The sequence below is a fragment of the Ranitomeya imitator genome, chromosome 4, assembly GCF_032444005.1.
Source record: "Ranitomeya imitator isolate aRanImi1 chromosome 4, aRanImi1.pri, whole genome shotgun sequence".
Taxonomy (NCBI): Eukaryota; Metazoa; Chordata; class Amphibia; order Anura; family Dendrobatidae; genus Ranitomeya; species Ranitomeya imitator.
Window position 1 is genome coordinate 321,297,601 of NC_091285.1, and position 21,492 is coordinate 321,319,092.

Below are 21,492 nucleotides of genomic sequence, written 5' to 3' on the forward strand. Positions count from 1 at the left end.
CGCTCACAGCCACCGCTCATCAGTAACCATAGAGGTCTCAAGGACCTCTATGGTTACAATGGAGACGCATCGCCGACCCCCGATCATGTGACGGGGGTCGGCGTTGACGTCATTTCCGGCCGCCCGGCCGGATGCAGTAGTTAAATGCTGCTGTCTGCGATTGACAGCGGCATTTAACTAGTTAATAGGTGCGGGCAGATCGCGATTCTGCCCGCACCTATTGCGGGCACATGTCAGCTGTTCAAAACAGCTGACATGTCCCGGCTTTGATGCGGGCTCACCGCGGAGCCCTGCATCAAGGCAGGGGATCTGACCTCGGACATACTATCCCGTCCGAGGTCAGATAGGGGTTAAAAGAATACGACGCAGGAGAAACAGACCCCTGTTCCAGCTAACTAAATACAGAATCCTTGTCTCAGGGCTTCCCCCATCGGGGAGCTGGCAGGATCTGAAAGATCATATGAGACAAGCTGGGGATGTCTTCAATGCTGATGTACACCAGGGTGAAATGGGGACTGTGGAGTTTATTCGCAAGGACGACATGGAATATGCCTGGAGGAAACTAGATGACACAAAGTTTTGTTCTCATGAAGGTGAAACCTCATATATATTCAAGAGAATACCAAGAGTGTGCAAAGCAGTCATCAAAGCAAAAGGTGGCTACTTTGAATAACCTAGAATATAAGACATATTTTCAGTTGTTTCACACTTTTTTGTTAAGTATATAATTCCACATGTGTTAATTCATAGTTTTGATGCCTTCAGTGTGAATGTACAATTTTCATAGTCACGAAAATACCAAAAAATCTTTAAATGAGAAGGTGTGTCCAAACTTTTGGTCTGTACTGTACGTCGAAGCAGCTGCGGCCGGAATTTAAAGGGAACGCGTCACCCCCCCAAGGTGTTTTTAACTAAAAGAGCCACCTTGTGCAGCAGTAATGCTGCATGCTGACAAGGTGGCTCTTTTAGTTCTGGGTGCTGTAACTGCCAAAATAATCAGTTTTGTAATTTGTCCTAAATACCTTTTTTTGAGTCAAGGAGGCAGGCCTTTCCCCCCTGCTGCAGACACCACACAGCCGTCACTCAAATCTTCTTGGCACCGGGCGCCGCCTCCTCACCACTGTTTTGAAATGAGCCGGCGCTTGCACTCTTTTCTCCTGCCTTGGGCAGGCGCAGCGAGCGCTGCCGGTCTGTCCTCATATGCAGTCTCGCTGACTGCGCCTGTGCGGCCGCCCTGCTTGGGAATCCCAGCCCCTCAGTGTGAATAAATAAGAAGACACTGCAGAGCTGGGATTCACAGGCAGGGCGTCTGCACAAGCGCAGTCAGCTGAACTGCATATGAGGACAGACGGGCAGCGCTCACTGCGCCTGCCCAAGGCAGGAGAAAGAGCGCAGGCTCATTTCAAAACAGCGGTGAGGAGGCGGCGCCCGGCGCCAAAAAGAATTGAGTGACGGCTGTGTGGCGTCTGCAGCAGGGGGGGAAAGGCCTGCCTCCTTGACTGAATTAAAGGTATTTAGGACAAATTACAAAACTGATTATTTTGGCAGTTACAGCACCCAGAACTAAAAGAGCCACCTTGTCAGAATGCAGTATTACTGCTGCACAAGGTGGTTCTTTAAGTTAAAAACGCCTTGGGGGGGGAGGGGGGCGTGACAGGTTCCCTTTAAAGGAACAAAATCAGAGACAGAGATTAAAAAAAACACCGTTAACCGGTGAGTAATTAAGACTTCATCGGTCGTCCATGACAGCACCACGGAGAGAATTACAGAGAGTAACTATCTAGGGAGGGACTACGGCTTGAAACACCCTTACACCGAAAGAGAGGTCAGAAGAGGCACCCAGGTTCAATCTATAATGGTTATAGAAAGTGTCTGGAGAAGACCAAGTAGCAGCCTTACAAATTTGGTCGATCGACACCTCCAACCTTTCTGCCCACGAGGCCGCCATAGCTCTAGTGGATTGCGCTTTTAGACCTTCAGGCGCCGGCTTGCCCTTTGAGATGTATGCCAGCGAAATAGCCTCCCTGATCCACCTAGCTAGTGTAGATTTTGATGCCCTATGACCTTTCCTGCTACCCTGATAGGACACGAATAGGGCGTTATCTATCTTCCAAGGATCAGTCACTGCTAGATATTCCAGGATACATCTTTTTACATCTAAAGTGTGTAGATTCCTTACCTTATCATTAGTAGGATTAGGGAGGAAAGATGGAAGAACTATCTCCTGTGTTCTATGGAATCTGGACACTACCTTAGGAAGATACGCTGGATCGGGGGACAGTATCAATCTATCATCCCTAAGTTGCATGTAGGGGGGAACCCTGGATAATGCCTGGATGTTGCCTATCCTACGTGCTGACATTAGAGCCACCAGGAAGGCTACTTTAAGAGACAGATTTTTAATAGAGGATGAAGAAATTGGCTCAAATGGGGCCTCTGTCATGGCTGAGAGGACTATGGTTCAGGTCCCATGGCATGACCCTATTCTTCACCATTGGCCTAGACCGTTTTGTCGCCTTGATGAATCTGCTGACCCAGTAATTTTCAGCAATGTTGCAGCCAAAGAGGGCCCCTAAGGCCGACACCTATACTTTAAGAGTGTTTGGGGATAACCCCATATCTAACCCCTTTTGCAAAAATTCCAAAATCTGGTCTATTGGTATTGACTGACCAGCTACTACCCTCGAGTTTTGAAGCAATCATTTCCAGATCCTGACATAAGTTTTTGTGGTGATTATTTTTCTGCTCTTCAGCAGAGTGTTAATGAGGCCCGGAGAGAACCCCCTATCTTTTAACAGCGCCCGCTCAAAATCCACACCGTCAGATGAAGGCCTACTGCCCGAGGATAGTAGACTGGGCCCTGGGATAGGAGATCCGGGATGTCTGGTAATCCTTCCTGATTTTCCTCACCACCAAAAGGAAGTAGAGACAGGGGAGGAAAGGCGTAAGCTAGCCTGAAGTTCCAGTCTATGAGGAGGGAGTCTACTGACAGAGGATTTTCTCTGGGGTGCAGAGAGCAAAATTGTGTCACTTTTCTGTTTTCTTTTGTGGCAAAAAGATCTACCTCCGGTTGACGCCACCTTTCCACAATGAGGTTGAAGATGGAGCCATTCAGGGACCATTCTCCCTGCCTCAATGTGTTGCGGCTTAAGTAATCCGTCATAGTATTTTCTGCTCCTCTTATGTGAAGAGCCGTCAATGAGAGAAGATGTTGCTCTGCTAGCTGGAACAGACGATCTGAGACATTCATTAGGGATTTGGAACGGGTTCCGCCTTGGTGATTTATATATGCCACGGTGACCCGATTGTCGGAGAATACCCGCACGTGGTGGCCCTGTGGATAGACAAGGAGTGTTTTAATGGCCCGCTCCACTGCCGTTAATTCCTTCAGGTTGGAGGACATTTCCATCTGACGCTGATCCCAAAGCCCCTGGACCAATATATGACCCATGTGAGCCCCCCACCCAGAAGGGCTAGCATCTGAGGTGACTATACGAGTTACATTATATTCCCAGGGGACCCCTGTTGATAGGTTCTCTCGGTCTAGCCACCATTCGAGGGATACAATAGTGTCTTGGGATAAAGTCAGCTGGTTCTCTAGACAACCCCCCATAATCTTTTGTTGTGACAGCACCTCGCCCTGAAGTATCCTTGTATGATACTGGGCCCATCGGACCGCTGGAATACAGGATGAGAGAGAGCCTAACAGAGACATCGCTTTCCTAAGGGACATGGTGGGGTTTTTAGAGGCATTCAGCACCTGAAGGTGCAGGCGATCAATTTTTTCGTGAGGTAACGGTATTCCTGAACCTGGGAATCCAAGGTCAGACCTAAAAACCGCTGCACCGTCATGGGCTGTAACAGTGATTTTTTTACATTTAGCAACCACCCCAGACGCTCCAGGGCAGATATAACTTTATGTAATTGTTCTAGACAGTGATCTGCCGTTTTACCCACGATAAGGAGATCGTCCAGGTAGGGGATTATTAGAATGTCAGACTCATGTAGGTGGGCCATAACTTCAGCCATTACCTTAGTAAACACCCGAGGGGCGACCGATATACCAAAAGGGAGTGCCCTATTCTGGAAATGTCTGACCACCCCATCCAACCGGACCGCCACCCTCAGGTATCGCTGGTATCCTGCATAAATGGGGATATGGTAATAGGCATCCTTTAAATCCAATAGTACCATAAAGCAGTTTTTAAACAGTAGCTTTATTGCGGTGTTAACAGTCTCCATTTTAAACGATTGTACGGTCAGAAAATTGTTAAGAGCCCTAAGGTTGATAATAGTTCTGAAGGAGCCGTCTGGTTTACGTATCAGGAATAGAGGAGAGTAGAACCCTCTACCCTGTTCTCCTTCCGGAACCTCCGATAGGACATTTCTTATTAAGCAGGTCGTGAACTTCTGTTTCCAGGGCCACCTGCTCTGCTGGAGAGGACATGAGTGGGGTAACTCTGAAAAAATTATGAGGCATAGAGGAGAACTCTAGCCGCAGACCCGTAGCTATTATTCCCAAAATCCAATCGCTACTGGAAATTTTGGACCAGGCCGGGTAGAAGGCAGATAGTCTAACTCCCACCGCGGCGACTAGTCATTGGGGTGGTTTTTTGACCTCACGGGATGGCTCCTGACGTCCCCCACCTCCAAACATAATTCCAGTACTTTTTTCTTTGTATCGTCCCATCTTCTCTGGTCTTCTGTGAAAGAACCTTTTCCCAGTGAAGGGACGCCTATAATAAGTAGTCGGTAGACTGGGAAATTTCTTTTTCTCGTCTCCGGCTTTCTCCAGCAGTTCGTCTAGGACTGGACCGAACAGGTATTCTCCTTCACATGGAATAGAGCACAGACAGGATCTGGATTGAAGGTCACCTGACCAACATTTCAGCCATAGGGCCCTGCGTGCCGCATTTGATAATCCTGCCGCTCTAGACGCCATTCTTGCGGAATCTGCAGATGCGTCCGCGAGAAAAGCAGCGGCATTCTGAATTGTTGGCAGGAATTTTAACATGGATTCTCTGGAGACTCCATCATCCAATTTAGACCCTAGTTGATCCAGCCAGACCATCATTGATCTGGCTGCACAAGTCGCAGATACTGCCGGTCTTAGGGCACCCGTCGACATCTCCCAAGTCCCTTTAAGAAGCGAGTCTGCTTTCTTATCCAGAGGATCCTTTAAGGAAGCCATATCATCAAAGGGAATAGAGGATTTTTTAGACGCCTTAGCCACCGCTGCGTCCAATTTTGGTGCCTTATCCCACGTGTTCACCAAGGGGTCCTCAAAGGGATATCTCCGTTTAAAGGCCGGTGGAAAGGAGCCTTTTTTCTCTGGCTTTTTCCATTCCCTTTTGATAAGGTTCTGAACCTTGTCATTAAGCGGACATGATCTACGCTTTTTCGGGTCTAGACCGCCAAACATTAGGTCTTGCACTGAACGTTCTGGCCTTTCTTCAGCCACCCCCATGGTGGATCTAACCGATTTAATCAGCTTGTCCATCTGGTCCAGCGGGAAGCAGAATCGATTAGAATCCTCTTCTGAAGAGGACGCCGAGGAGACGGAGGTTTCCGAATCATTTTCCTTTCTAGGGCCTGCGGACGAATCTGAATCTGAGGCGCTAGGCTCCCCTTCTTCTCTTGGAAGGCTCCCCCGGGACAAAGATTTTAGGGAATCTTTTACTTCTTTCCTGATAATCTCTCTAAGGTCTGAAGTAAAATCGGGAGACTCTTCCGCCACCTATGGGAGCGGAGAAAAAAGGCTATGTAATTTAACTGGAGCTACTGCTACACAATGTCCCATCGTTTTATTCCCTACCGTCTGTCGCACACACGACTGACAAAGTCTTTCAGGGTAGGCATCTGGCAAAGGGCAACCGCATAGTGCGCACTCCTTGTTCTTTACCTTACCAGCGCATTTTTTCCCTATGGAAATAAACATAGGAAAAAATTGCATCAGGGTACGTTCACGAAGATCTCTTACCCAGGCAGTAGCGGTAGGTACCGGATTACTGGGGAAGCGAACCGGATCCTTCTGTTTAGATTTGTGACTGGGCTGGTTACTGCGTCTGCGGGTCTTCGGCTGGGTGTTTTGCATGGGACCTTTCCGAGGCTCTGTCCTACTCCTGCTCCAGCAGACCGACGGCAGGTTCCGGCTCATCCATAGCTGCAGATAGGCTCACAAGCAGCCCTGCAGCGTTCTGTTCGGCTATATATAGCCCTTCCCCCGGATCCGGATCATGTGCAGGTGTGTGGCCAGGAATCCATCCCTACCCGTGCCTGTCACTGCTCCACCCCCCTCGGCCCCTGACCGCTCCCCACGCTGACATGGCCGCATGCAGCACAGTGGCATTCCCAGCAGAAGCCGGCCGTCGTTTGACTTCCGGTCCTGGCCCCGCCCCCTGCGCGTCACTTCCAGTATCGGGCAGTGAGCTCAGGGACGCGCCGGGAAGCCGGGGACGGCGCCACCAGACGACCCCGCCGAATGCCGCCACATTGCGGCTAGTGGCCGCAGCATAGCGGCGATCGCGGCAGAAGCCGGGGTCCGACCCCCAGTCTCGGCCTCGCCACGTCACCTCTGGACCCGAACAGAGCGCAGAGGGACGCTCCGTGAAGCCTCGGCACCGCACACTGCCCGACGATGACCAGAGGCAGGGAAAGCAGAGGCCCAGGAGAGTGAACGGACCCCCGGGGGGAGAACATACTCACCTCGCTGGCCTCTGGAGACGGACCTCCTCCGGACCCCGCTCCTCTCTGCACCGCTCACTGTTGTGGAGCTCTACCCGGATCAACCGTGGCGCTTACAGGGACCCACACTGCCCAAGGTAGGAGACCCCCTCGCTACCTGAGTCGGACAGCCGGCCTGGGTATTGATAGATGAACTGAAGTCATATCTGTAGGGAATCCTGTCCTCCAGGAAGAGGAAACCAACTGATGCGTGGGAGAGGTGACGCCCTTATGTATCTGTAGGTTTCCTATTCCTGAAGGACGGATCCCCTCTCTCCGTGGTACTGTCATGGATGACCGATAAAAATGGGTTAAATTACAGGAATTAGAAATTCTTCAAGGCATGCTCAGTTTCAAAAAACGGAATGTGTCGCTGGATTCCGTCTTTTGATGGACAGCAACAGTTCCTGTGTCCATAAGCTTCCATTATAGCCAACGGCAGACAGTGCAGGATCCGTTGCTGTCCGATTTTTCGACATACACGTCAAAGGCCATCCGTCACAATCCGTCGCCAATACAAGTCTATGAGAAAAAAACTGATCCAACAGCAACATTTGCTGGATCCGTTTTTTTTTTCACAAAACAACGGATTTTGACGAAAACAAAAAGACTGATGTGTGAAAGAGACCTAAGGCCAGACAGTAAATTGCAAAGGCTTCTTTCACACTTCCGTCTTCTGCTGTGCGTCGTTGTGCAGTAAAATGACGTATCGACGGACGTCACGAAAATAGTGAAAAACGTGTGTGACGCATCCAGTGTAATGACGGATACGTCGTTTGTGTTGTTGCCACAATGTCAATGGAGAAATTTCTGGGAATCAAATGTCCAGGGACGAGAGAGAGAGAGAGATCTGAAAATCCTTCTGGGCATGCTCAGAGGGGAAAAACGTGATAAGTCGCTGGATTCCTGTGTGTGACGGTCAGCAACGGATCCTGCGCCCATAGGCTTTCATTATAGCCGACGACGGACAGCGCAGGACCCGTCGCTGACTGATTTTCCGACGTGCAGAAAAAACGTTCCTCTGAACGTTTTCTCTGCACGACGTACCGCTATTTTCCGACGGATCCAGTGCACGACAGATGACATGGATGGCCATCCGTCACAATCCGTCACTAATACAAGTCTATGGGACGGATGGAAAGACGGAAGAGTGAAAGAGGCCTAAATGTAAAGCAAGCATTCAGCCTCAGGTGATGGAATACGCTTTGTTCTGTGAACTAAAGAAAATGCTTAAAGGGAACCTGTCACCCCGTGTTTTGAGATTGAGCTATAAATACTGTTAAATAGGGCCTGCGCTGTGTGTTCCTATAGTGTATGTAGTGTACTCCGATTCCCCACCTATGCTGAGAAATAACTTACCAAAGTCGCCGTTTTCGCAAGTCAATCAGGCTGGTCAGGTCGGGAGGGCGTGGTGACATCGCTGGTTCTTCCTCAGCTATACGTTGGTGGCGTAGTGGTGAACAAGCAGCGCGCGATCTGCGCTGTAATCCCTTGCATCGGTGGGGGCGGCCATCTTCCTGGGGCCGCGCGTGCGCAGATCGAGTGCTCTGCTGCACGGGGCTTCAGGAAAATGGCCGCGGGATGCCGCGCGTGCGCATTAGAGATCGCGGCGGCCATTTTCCCAAAGCCGAGATGCAAACTCGGCTTTGGGAAAATGGCCGCCGCGATCTCTAATGCGCACGCGCGGCATCCCGCGGCCATTTTCCTGAAGCCCCGTGCAGCAGAGCACTCGATCTGCGCACGCGCGGCCCCAGGAAGATGGCCGCCCCCACCGATGCAAGGGATTACAGCGCAGATCGCGCGCTGCTTGTTCACCACTACGCCACTACGCCACCAACGTAAAGCTGAGGAAGAACCAGCGATGTCACCACGCCCTCCCGACCTGACCAGCCTGATTGACAGGCGAAAACGGCGACTTTGGTAAGTTATTTCTCAGCATAGGTGGGGAATCGGAGTACACTACATACACTATAGGAACACACAGCGCAGGCCCTATTTAACAGTATTTATAGCTCAATCGCAAAAAACGGGGTGACAGGTTCCCTTTAAGGAGGAGGGAGAAAAAAGGGACACGGATTGTATTAGGCAGCTGTTGGAGTGACTTTGATGTGAGAAGAACTGAGCTGGGATGAATGGACTATGGAGTTTTGGAGGCGGATTATTGGCTGGAGGGGTATCCATGAGCTTCGGTCATGATATCCATCATATGGAGGAACATTGCAGTGATTGCACACTATACTGACTGGAGATACCAAAGGCTGTGGGCCAATCAAAAGTTGGGAGACAGTGGATATCGCCTGGTACGGAGCCAGTGGAACTACCGATCTCAGATTGGGAACTTGTGAACTGAGGACATTGTATTTTGATCATCTTCCTGGATTTGTTGTACAACCATGGATGTATGGAATAAAAAATAGTTGCAGAGTTAAAAAAAAAAAAAAAAAAATGAATAGAATTTGTTTCATCGAATAAAAGTAATTTAATTTGACAGTTCCTCTTACTTTTTAGTTACCGCTTGCAGCCTTCCAATGGGAGCAATCATATTTTACTTCCAGAGGATATTTTACTTTTGTGGTCATGTAATGACCACAAAGTCACAACACACAGGTGCTTAGCTCATTAGAGTTATGGAAAAAATATTACAGCTTTGTCATCCATCGAACAATCAGACAGATTTTTATTCAGTGTAAGGGAAAGCAACAAATAGTCCTTAAAGTATATGTCATTTTCAGTGACTTTTCAGAATAGGTAATGTGTGTACATGATGAATAACACTATACTGTAATCAGCATTTTTTTCAACAGTTTTCCCCTCCACATATTCTTGCTCTAATTTTCAGTTTTCTCTAAACTAGTGGGTGAAGGCTAGCTACTAGCTCATACACAGTACAGAGTGATCTCAAAGGATTTCTGCTCTCGTTGCTCTATTGCATATTCTGAAGCAGCAGCAAAAAAAAAATCAAGGGCATTATACAATAGCACTGAGCAGTGTAGCTGTGAATCCAACAGTAGGCGAGATAATAATCTTACTAGAAGCTGCACTCTCTCTGTGTCTCTTTGCTCCTACATCCCTCTCCTTACCAAAGACTTTCATACGTAATTGTAAGTATGAGCCCTGAATAAGCTGACAGTCAGTGAATAATTTTAGCTGTATGATTTAGAAAATGATCATTTTAGATGTCAAGTGTCATATTTGAAGAACACACACACAAATTTCTCTAATAACATATATTACATATATTTCTTATAATTGCTGGAAAATATCTGGAAAGCCACAAGAAATGAATACATATAAATAAAAATATTAGGAGAGCGTCCTAAAAAAAAGTAGTACAAAGGAAAAGTGGAGTTGATACCTATAGCAACTGCTATTATGGATTATCTTGCTTTAACCCTGCTGTTCTGTTGGTCAAAAATGACCGACTTTGAACTTCAATATTCTTTAAAATATTCAAGATGCGGCTCTGAAACCCGTGGCCGACCGACCCATCCTCATTTAAGTCAATCAACCACAAGTTTCAGAACCGCATCTTGAACACCCCAAAAAATACCAAAGTTCAAAATAGGTCTCCCCAGACCGAACAGAACAGTAGGGTTAAAAAAAAGCTAAAATAAAGGGAATTAAATTTCCACTAATCCTTTGTACCATTGATAAATCTTCCCCTATATATTGTTTTGCTATGAACACATTGAATTTATAATATCTATGTAAGAAATTGTGATTTATGTTGCATGGTTGAGCAACAATATACCATACTTAATAAAATTCAGAGTTTTTATATCACACACATCTCTTTCAGTATATCCAAATCTTAAGTCATTATGAAAATAATTACTTACAGTCAGTCCTGAGAAAGTTATTCAGCAACTGAAAAAGTGGGAAGCTTTCCCAAGAGTCTTGTGGTTGTGCTTCTAGTGCAGAGTTCATATCAACTGAGAAGAGGGACCAAAATATCTCAGCATGCTCTGCAATCAGATCTGGCCACCAGGAAAATGCCTATGTTCAAAGAAACATTGCAAATCAAAAACTGAAAAGCGGACCAAGAATTTAAAGGGAACCTGTCACCCCAAAAATCGCATGAGATAAGGCCATCGGCATCAGGGACTTATCTACAGCATTCTGGTATGCTGTAGATCAGCCCCGATGTAACCTGAAAGGTAAGAAAAATAGGTTATATTATACTCACCCAGGGGCGGTCCCACTGTGGTCCGGTCCGATGGGCGTCGCGGTCCGGCGCCTCCTATCTTCATACGATGACGTCCTCTTCTTGTCTTCCTACTGCGGCCCTGGCGCAGGCGTACTTTGCCCTGTTGAGGGCAGAGTAAAGTACTGCAGTCTGCAGGCGCTGGGCCTCTCTGACCTCTCCCGGTGCCTGCACACTGCAGTACTTTGCTCTGCCCTCAACAGGGCAAAGCACACCTGCGCCGGAGTCGCGGCAGGAAGACAAGAAGAGGACGTCATCGTATGAAGATAGGAGGCGCCAGACCCGGACCGGGGCGCCCATCGGACTGGACTGCAGCAAGACCGCCCCTGTGTTAGTGTAATATAACCTGTTTTTCTTACCTTTCAGGTTACATCAAGGGGTTATCTACAGCATTACAGAATGCTGTAGATAAGCCCCTGATGCCGATGGAATTATCTCATATACGATTTTTAGGGTGACAGATTCCCTTTAAAGTTGCATTCATTACAACTGACATTTCATCAGCGCAGTACAGTAAATTCACATCCCGAACAAATAGAATGCAATAGATATATAGATAGAATAAAAGAAAAAATGGAGATGGGTCCTCCATATTTTTTATTAATCAGATGAGGGAAAGTCGACAGCGGGGGCTGAAGTATATAGTCTGGGAAGGGGGAAATAAACACAGAGTCCCAGTCTTTTAATATCAGCTCACAGCCTTTACTGGTTATTAACAAGGGGTGACCCAAACATAAAAATAAAGTGGGATCCCCGCTATCTATATGTCTAAGGGTTTTTCCATCTGTCTGTCTGTCTGTCCTGGAAATCCCACGTTTCTGATTCAGCGACGGGCACAGTATCGACGTAGATGTCATAATGGTTGCCATGGCGATGATGATGTCATAAAGGTTGCCTCGACCAATCAGCGACATGCACAGTCTGCTGCAAATTCTGGAATCATCATTGTCCATATACTAAGGGGACATGCATATTCTAGAATACCCGATGCGTTAGAATCGGGCCACAATCTAGTTATTAATAACCAGCAAAGGCTAGGCAGACAGCTGGGGGCTGATATTAATAGCCTAGGAAGGAACCATAGATATTGGAACCTTCATAGACTTAGAACATCAGCCTTCAGGCGACCCAGAAATTCTATCACTTAGACTCTCCTCTTCCCACTTGCCCTGGTGCGTTGTCAAGTGGGGTAACAGTATTGGGGTTGATGTCAGCTTTGTAATGTCAGCTGACATCAATCCAGGAGGTTAGTAATGGAGAGGCATATATCAAAAAAACTGACCGTCATATCCAAACATAAATCGAGAGGTGTCTATAACACAACCCAATTGCTAACTCCATAGTAAGATGTAATAAAGACAAACACAGAGTAAAGTCTTTTGTTTGAAATAAAAACTCTGCAACCCTATTTTACCCATTTATGAACATCAAAAAGTAAACTTCACGTGTCCACACATAATCCCTATGTGATGCTGTCCCACAAAGAACTTCAGCTCTGGTACACCCCAATGCTTTGTTGAGGGGTGGCAAGATTCGTCCACTCAGCAAGTCAGCAGGATCACACTGAGACACCAGCATGAGACTGCTCCTGCAGTGTCCAGCGCCGACACCGAAGTTCACAATGTGAGTGGTGACATCAGTAAGGTGACCGGGGTTCATAGACTATGAATACTGCTGTATCAGTGTAATCCTGCTAGCTTGCTGAGCGCTCGCATCATGCCACCACTCATCAAACCATCTGGATGAGGCAGAGCTGGAGTTCTTCATCGGAGAGCATCACATAGGGATTATCTACAGACAGGTGAGAATTACTTTTTGCTTTGATTTTTATTTTGATATTAAAAAATGACTAAAAGATGGTTGGAGAGTTTTGATTTCAAATAAAAGACTTTACTCTGTTTGTCTTTATTAGATTTGACAGTGGGTTAATAATGAGGGTGTCTTAGCCCCTGGGCTTCATGTTAGCTGACATTACAAAGCTGACATTAATCGATATACTATTACCCCTCTTGACACTGCACCAGGGCAAGTGGTAAGAGCGAGGTTAAGCACTTGAATTGGCGCAACTAATGGATGTGAAAATTATTTCTGGGGCGGCTAAAGGCTGATGTTCTTGATCTCGCAAGGGGCCAATATCCATGGTCCCTTCCTAGGCCATTAATATCATCCCGCAGCTGTCTGCCTAGCCTTTGCTTATTATTAATAATAGGGGTGTCCCCATGTCATTTTTGGGAGGTCTCCTCTTGTTAATAACCAGTAAAGGCTAAGTAGACAGCTTCCCAGGCTATTAAGACCAGCTCTCAGCTGTTTTCTTTCCCTCAGCTGGTTAACAAAAATTAAGGGGACGCCATGCTATTCTTTCTTTTATTTATTTAATTTTGAAGAAAATACAAGTACAGAAAACTACGCACGTAAAGCACTGATTGAATATCTCAATGACATCTTTCTATCTATATCGGTATATAACATTGCTTTATTAGTTAGAAATCTAGCTTAAAATTACAGGGACTTGCTGTATGTAAAAGCTGATAAAAATCATTGCATACACGTCAGACAGATACTACTTGCTAAAAATAGGATTGTACATGAATCACACTGGTCCTACTTTTCCGGAACAACATCGGACCAATGTTATTTACGCTGATGAGTGTGAACCTTTACTGTTACAATGGCCCAATGTTACCTGAAAACATACCATTTTATATGAAAATTAAAAGAAACCAGTCACAAGTTTTTTGGTTTATAAATCGCTGCCCATCACCATTAAGATCTTAAGTAAGGGGTTCCTGCAACCCCTTTAAATCCTCAGACGTGCCCATGAATACCTTAGAAAACTTGAAAATTAAGCAGTCAGGTTTGATGGGTGTCACCACATTGTGATCAGCGCCGCCCCTGTGCCTTCAAACGCTGCCTCTTAAGGTACCTTCACACTGAACAACTTAACAACGATAACTATAGCGATCCGTGACGTTGCAGCGTCCTGGATAGCGATATCGTTGTGTTTGACACGCAGCAGCGATCTGGATCCTGCTGTGACATCGTTGGTCGGAGCAGAAAGGCCAGAACTTTATTTCGTCGCTGGATCTCCCGCAGACATCGCTGAATCGGCGTGTGTGACGCCGATTCAGCGATGTCTTCACTGGTAACCAGGGTAAACATCGGGTTACTAAGCGCAGGGCCGCGCTTAGTAACCCGATGTTTACCCTGGTTACCAGTGTAAATGTAAAAAAAAACAAACACTACATACAGCGGTGACGTCACCACTGTGCTTTACGGCTGGCACTTACACAGTGCAGGGAAGCAGAACGTCGGGGGACGTGACAGACACCGGAATGTAAGTATGTAGTGTTTGTTTTTTTTTACATTTACACTGGTAACCAGGGTAAACATCGGGTTACTAAGTGCGGCCCTGCGCTTAGTAACCCGATGTTTACCCTGGTTACCCGGGGACTTCGGCATCGTTGGTCGCTGGAGAGCTGTCTGTGTGACAGCTCTCCAGCGACCACACAGCGACGTTGCAGCGATCGGCATCGTTGTCTAGATCGCTGCAGCATCGCTAAATGTGACGGTACCTTTAGAAGTGCAGCTAAGTGGATGATGTCTCTCTGTCATCCAAGTAGTGACCAATGTCTTGCGCCTGCGCAATGGAATGTGTAGAGCTGTGTAGGCATGTAAGCAGGTGCAGAAATGCAGTATCGCAGGGATTGCAGAACAAAGCTGTATAACAAGGTTGTTTAGTTGGCTAACAAAGAAAAGGGTGGCAATAGTCTCCTCGCAGGGAGCCAATAACATTAACCAATCTATAGTAACAAGGGGAGTAAACAAAGGGTTAACGCAACAGTGATATGTAAATTAGCACTTATCGTGGTATTCTCTGGTCCTCATTCAAATACAGTCTGATGGGGGTTGTAGTACCGGCAACGGCCAGCATGGCGTACTTAGGTGGATCCAGTGAATTATGGTCCAGCTTCCGGCAGCAACAGGCGGTCACCAGTTTTACCCATTGAGCCCCTAGTCCCTAAATCTGTGCAGCCAAAGTAGGGAGCGCTGCAGGAGTCTCTGTCGAACATGTGTGCTGCTGCTTGTTTATCGGTAAAGGGTGACGCATCTTGGAACCCTGCAGCTGGCACACACTCCTCCGCACGAGCACAGTCCTCTGTAGAGCCGGGCGTGCGACGCTCTGCACACTCATTGTCTGGAGAGCTCGTTTAATCTCTGCCACGGCTTGTTTCTGCACTGTCTGCTACCCTGAAGAGCGGGCAGCACGTCTCCTCCGGCTCGCGCTGCCGGCGGGAGACTAACTGCTGCTTCGCGCACTTTTAGCTCTGTTTTCAGCTTAAACACGCCCCCTCTTCCTGGGTCATGGGACCTGTCCGGTCCCCTATTCCTTCCCCCGGGCAACATGGGACGCAGCTTCGACAGTTCCAGGCCCCAGCAGCCCGGTCTTCCTCCTTACAGGCGCGCCTCACTGTGCCATATTGAACAGACTGTCATTCCACTGGGCAGGCACGAGACTTCGAGCACTAAGTGGATGACTGAGAGACGTCATCAAATTACATGCACGACTGAGAGACGTCATCCACTTACATGCACTTAGAAGAGGCGGCATTTGAAGAAACAAGGGAGGCACCGATCACAATGTTTAGACAGCCATAAGACCGGACCATGCATTTTACATAAAACTCGGAACCAGTGTACAACACTTTTTCTGAGGTGTGCAGAGGCACCTCTGTGCATATAAAGGGGTAGCTGGAAACCCATTCTTATGATCTTAATGTGAAGGGCAGAGTATATAAGTGAAAAAATGGGGGGGGAGGGGCGGGTGCCTTAAAAGGATGAATGAACTGTGCAATTTTACTTAGTATAAGTATGTCTCATTAGTAAACAATGATTCTTAAACTGAATGATTTTAGGTTTTATCCTCATTGACACTAACATGACGGCTTGGCTTTTGCAAGACGAGGTGTGGTGTTGAATGGCAACATTCAATGTACAGTACCCTTCAATGCAGTGAAATTGTGGGAAAAAAAGGAATTTTTGTATTTACAATTTTCACTGTTTGGTAAAAATTACTTGGAAACATGATTCCCCAGGTGAGTATGATTACACTGATACTAAACTTGTATAGTTTTTCGTGTCGCCTTGTTCTAAGACCCGTACTGTTTTTATTTTTTGAAGCTGCGTTGTTTTTTTCGTGGCAAGCAGACTTTTTATTGATAACATTTTGGGATACACATGATGTTTTGATTGCTTCTTATTGCATTTTTTCCCACAGAGTTGTGGAAGCAAAAAAAAAAAAAAAAAACTAGCATTTTCTCGTATTTCAATTATTTTTCTCATTACATTACATTTATTAATTGAGTTCATTTTAAATTTTGATATATTGGACTTTCATAGACACAGAAATATCATGTGTATATTGCTTGCATTTCTTTATATTTACATAGATTTACAGGTCCTTCTCAAAAAATTAGCATATAGTGTTAAATTTCATTATTTACCATAATGTAATGATTACAATTAAACTTTCATATATTATAGATTCATTATCCACCAACTGAAATTTGTCAGGTCTTTTATTGTTTTAATACTGATGATTTTGGCATACAACTCCTGATAACCCAAAAAACCTGTCTCAATAAATTAGCATATCAAGAAAAGGTTCTCTAAACGACCTATTACCCTAATCTTCTGAATCAACTAATTAACTCTAAACACATGCAAAAGATACCTGAGGCTTTTATAAACTCCCTGCCTGGTTCATTACTCAAAACCCCCATCATGGGTAAGACTAGCGACCTGACAGATGTCAAGAAGGCCATCATTGACACCCTCAAGCAAGAGGGTAAGACCCAGAAAGAAATTTCTCAACAAATAGGCTGTTCCCAGAGTGCTGTATCAAGGCACCTCAATGGTAAGTCTGTTGGAAGGAAACAATGTGGCAGAAAACGCTGTACAACGAGAAGAGGAGACCGGACCCTGAGGAAGATTGTGGAGAAGGACCGATTCCAGACCTTGGGGAACCTGAGGAAGCAGTGGACTGAGTCTGGTGTGGAAACATCCAGAGCCACCGTGCACAGGCGTGTGCAGGAAATGGGCTACAGGTGCCGCATTCCCCAGGTAAAGCCACTTTTGAACCATAAACAGCGGCAGAGGCGCCTGACCTGGGCTACAGAGAAGCAGCACTGGACTGTTGCTAAGTGGTCCCAAGTACTTTTTTCTGATGAAAGCAAATTTTGCATGTCATTCGGAAATCAAGGTGCCAGAGTCTGGAGGAAGACTGGGGAGAAGGAAATGCCAAAATGCCTGAAGTCCAGTGTCAAGTACCCACAGTCAGTGATGGTGTGGGGTGCCATGTCAGCTGCTGGTGTTGGTCCACTGTGTTTCATCAAGGGCAGGGTCAATGCAGCTAGCTATCAGGAGATTTTGGAGCACTTCATGCTTCCATCGGCTGAAATGCTTTATGGAGATGAAGATTTCATTTTTCAGCACGACCTGGCACCTGCTCACAGTGCCAAAACCACTGGTAAATGGTTTACTGACCATGGTATTACTGTGCTCAATTGGCCTGCCAACTCTCCTGACCTGAACCCCATAGAGAATCTGTGGGATATTGTGAAGAGAAAGTTGAGAGACGCAAGACCCAACACTCTGGATGAGCTTAAGGCCGCTATTGAAGCATCCTGGGCCTCCATAACATCTCAGCAGTGTCACAGGCTGATTGCCTCCATGCCACACCGCATTGAAGCAGTCATTTCTGCAAAAGGATTCCCGACCAAGTATTGAGTGCATAACTGAACATTATTATTTGATGTTTTTTTTGTTTGTTATTAAAAAACACTTTTATTTGATTGGATGGGTGAAATATGCTAATTTATTGAGACAGGTTTTTTGGGTTATCAGGAGTTGTATGCCAAAATCATCAGTATTAAAACAATAAAAGACCTGACAAATTTCAGTTGGTGGATAATGAATCTATAATATATGAAAGTTTAATTGTAATCATTACATTATGGTAAATAATGAAATTTAACACTATATGCTAATTTTTTGAGAAGGACCTGTAATGTTGGGAAAGAGGTTGATTCAAACTCATACTTTTTTTGTATTTTTAAAAACATTTTTATTCTCTTTTTTTTATATTTTAGTCTCTTTACGAATACTTGAACCTGTGATTTTTTTTTGAGCGCTTATACTACTGTATATTCTACAATAACAGTGTTGGAATAATTACCTCCTTTTAGGTATAGCAGAGGGAGTAACTATACAAGCACCAAGAAACAATACAATACTGACAGATGTAAGGTAGGGGGGTGTAGCAAAATATACATGTACTAGATTGTGGCCCGATTCTAACGCATCGGGTATTCTAGAATATGCATGTCCCCGTAGTATATGGACAATGATGATTCCAGAATTCACGGCAGACTGTGCCCGTCGCTGATTGGTCGAGGCAACCTTTATGACATCATCGTCGCCATGGCAACCATTATGACATCTACGTCGATACTGTGCCCGTCGCTGAATCAGAAACGTGAGATGTCTACGTCCTTTATGACATCATCGTCGCTGTGCCCATTGCTGATTGGTCAAGGGCTCCAGGCCTCGACCAATCAGAGACGCGGGATGTCTACGTCCTTTATGACATCATCGTCGCTGTGCCCGTCGCTGATTGATTGGTCGAGGCCGCCAGGCCTCGACCAGAGACGCGGGATTTCCAGGACAGACAGACAGACGGAAAAACCCTTAGGCAATTATATATATAGATACTGATGAGTAAGATTTATGAACCTAGATCTAAAAGTGAAAGAGCAGACAATGACTGCAAATCATAAAGGGAATCTGTCAGTAAGATCAACCCTAGTAAGCCGTCTATATGGGCATGTAGGTCATAGTAATCAGAATAAAGTGATACCTTGATATCTGCAATCTGATGTCTCATTCCAAAGAAATCCATGTTTTTCTTAACAAACAAAATGAGCTGTTAAGATCTGTGGGCAGGACATACAGTTGAAACCAGAAGTTTACATACTCTATATTAAAAGACACATATGCATGTTTCTCTCAATATCTGACATGAAATCAGAATAAATCTTTCCTGTTTTAGGTCAATTAGGATTACCAATTATCAATATTTGCCTAATGGCAGAATAATGAGAAAGAGAATGTTTTAAGGCATTTGTATTCCTTACTGCAAAATCAAAAGTTTACACACACTAAGATTACTATGCCTTTAACCAATTCTGGACTGCCCATATGATTATTTTTATATAGTGTACTAGCTGAAGAGCCCGGCATTGCCTGGGCATAGTAAATATCTGTGGTTAGTTATAGCACCTCACGTCTCTTATTTTCCCATCATGCCTCTCATTTTCTCCCTTACACCTCTCATTTTCCCCCTCACTCCTCTAATTCCCCCCTAACACTTGTCATTTCGACCTCACGTCTGTCATTATCCGATCACTCCACTATTTTCCCTCACTCCTCTCATTTTGCACTCACACCTTTTCATTTTCACCTCACACCCCTCATTTTCACCTCAGTATATACATGTTTGTCATCTCCCTTATATATAGTATACACCTGTATGTCTTCTCTTGTATATAGTATATACCTGTATGCCATCTCCCCTGTAAATAGTATATACCTGCTGTATGTCATCTCCTCCTGTATATTGTATATACCCATGTGTCATCTCCTCCTGTATATATTATATACCTGTATGTCATCTCCTCTGTATATACTATATATCTGTATGTCATCTCCTCCTATATATAGTATATACCTGTATGTCATCTCCTGTATATATTATATACCTGTATGTCATCTCCCCTGTATATAGTATATACCTGCTGTATGTCCTCTCCTCTATACCTATGTGTCATCTCCTCTTTTATATAGTATATACCTGTATGTCATCTCCTCCTGTATATAGTATATACATCTGTCATCTCCTCCTGTAAATAGTATGTACCTGTAAGTCATCTCCTCCTGTATATAGTATATACCTGTGTATCATCTGCTCCTGTATAAAGTATATACCTGTGTGTCATCTCCTCCAGTATATAGTATATACCTTTAGGTCATCTCCACCTGTATATAGTATATACCTGTGTGTCATCTCCACTGTATATAGTATGTACCTGTGTGTCATCGCCCCTGTATATAGTATGTACCTGTATGTCATCTCCCCTGTATATAGTATATACCAGGATGTCATCTCCTCCTGTATATAGTATATATCTGTATGTCATCACCTCCTGTATATAGTATATACCTGTGTGTCATCACCTCCTGTATATAGTATATACCTGTGTGTCATCTCCCCTGTACATAGTATATATGTGTGTGCCATCTCCTCCTATATATAGTATATACCTGTGTGTCATCTCCTCCTGTATATAGTATATACCTGTGTGTCATCTGCTCCTCTATATAGTATATACCTATGTGTCATCTCCTCCTGTATATAGTATATACCTGTAAGTCATCTCCTCCTGTATATAGGATATACCTGTGTGTCATCTGCTCCTGTATATAGTATATACCTGTGGGTCATCTGCTCCTGTATATAGTATATACCTGTGTGTCATCTCCTCCTGTAAATAGTATATACCTGTGTGTCATCTCCTCCTGTATATAGTATATACCTGTGTGTCATCTCTCCAGTATATAGTACTAAATTGGCAGCCTGATAAATCCCCAGCCAACAGGAGGGCCTCCCCCCTGGCAGTATATATTAGCTCACACATACACATAATAGACAGGTCATGTGACTGACAGCTGCCGGATTTCCTATATGGTACATTTGTTGCTCTTGTAGTTTGTCTGCTTATTAATCAGATTTTTATTTTTGAAGGATAATACCATACTTGTGTGTGTTTTAGGGCAAGTTTCATGTGTCAAGTTGTGTGTGTTGAGTTGCATGTGGCGACATGCATGTAGCGACTTTTGTGAGATGAGTTTTGTGTGGCGACATGCGTGTAGCAACTTTTTGTGTGTCGAGTTGCATGTGACAGGTTAGTGTAGCAAGTTGTGTGCAGCACGTTTTGCGCATGGCGAGTTTTGCGCGTCACGAGTTTTATGTGTGGTGCGTTTTGAGTATGTGCAAGTTTTGAGTGAGGCAACTTTTGCATGTGTTGCAACTTTTGTGCATGTAGCAATTTTTCCGCGTGTGCAAGTTTTCGGTGTGGTGAGTTTTCCATGAGGTGAGTTTTGCATGTGTGGCGAGTTTTGCGTGAACCTAGTTTTGCATGTGGCGAGTTTTGAGCGGCGACTTTTGTGTTTCGACTTTTATGTGGCGAGGTTGGTGTATGTGTGGTGAAATGTGGGCTGAGGGTGGTATATGCGTTCAAGCACGTGGTAGTTTGTGGCGCCTTTTGTGTGTGTGTTCATATCCCTGTGTGTGGTGAGTATCCCATGTCGGGGCCCCACCTTAGCATCTGTACAGTATATACTCTTTGGCGCCATCGCTCTCATTCTTTAAGTCCCCCTTGTTCACATCTGGCAGCTGTCAATTTGCCTCCAACACTTTTCCTTTCACTTTTTCTCCATTATGTAGATAG

General features: G+C 45.3%; 1 protein-coding gene across 7 annotated transcripts in view; it reads right to left on the reverse strand.

The window, feature by feature from the left end:
* The window catches only part of CADPS2 (calcium dependent secretion activator 2), an 854,105-nt gene that overhangs the window by 232,456 nt on the left and 600,157 nt on the right, over positions 1-21,492 (reverse strand). For all 7 annotated transcript variants that reach the window (XM_069764895.1, XM_069764893.1, XM_069764892.1 and 4 more), the window contains exon 18: positions 10,563-10,719. In XM_069764895.1, coding sequence (XP_069620996.1) covers positions 10,563-10,719 — 157 coding nt within the window. The remainder of the gene's footprint in view (positions 1-10,562; positions 10,720-21,492) is intronic.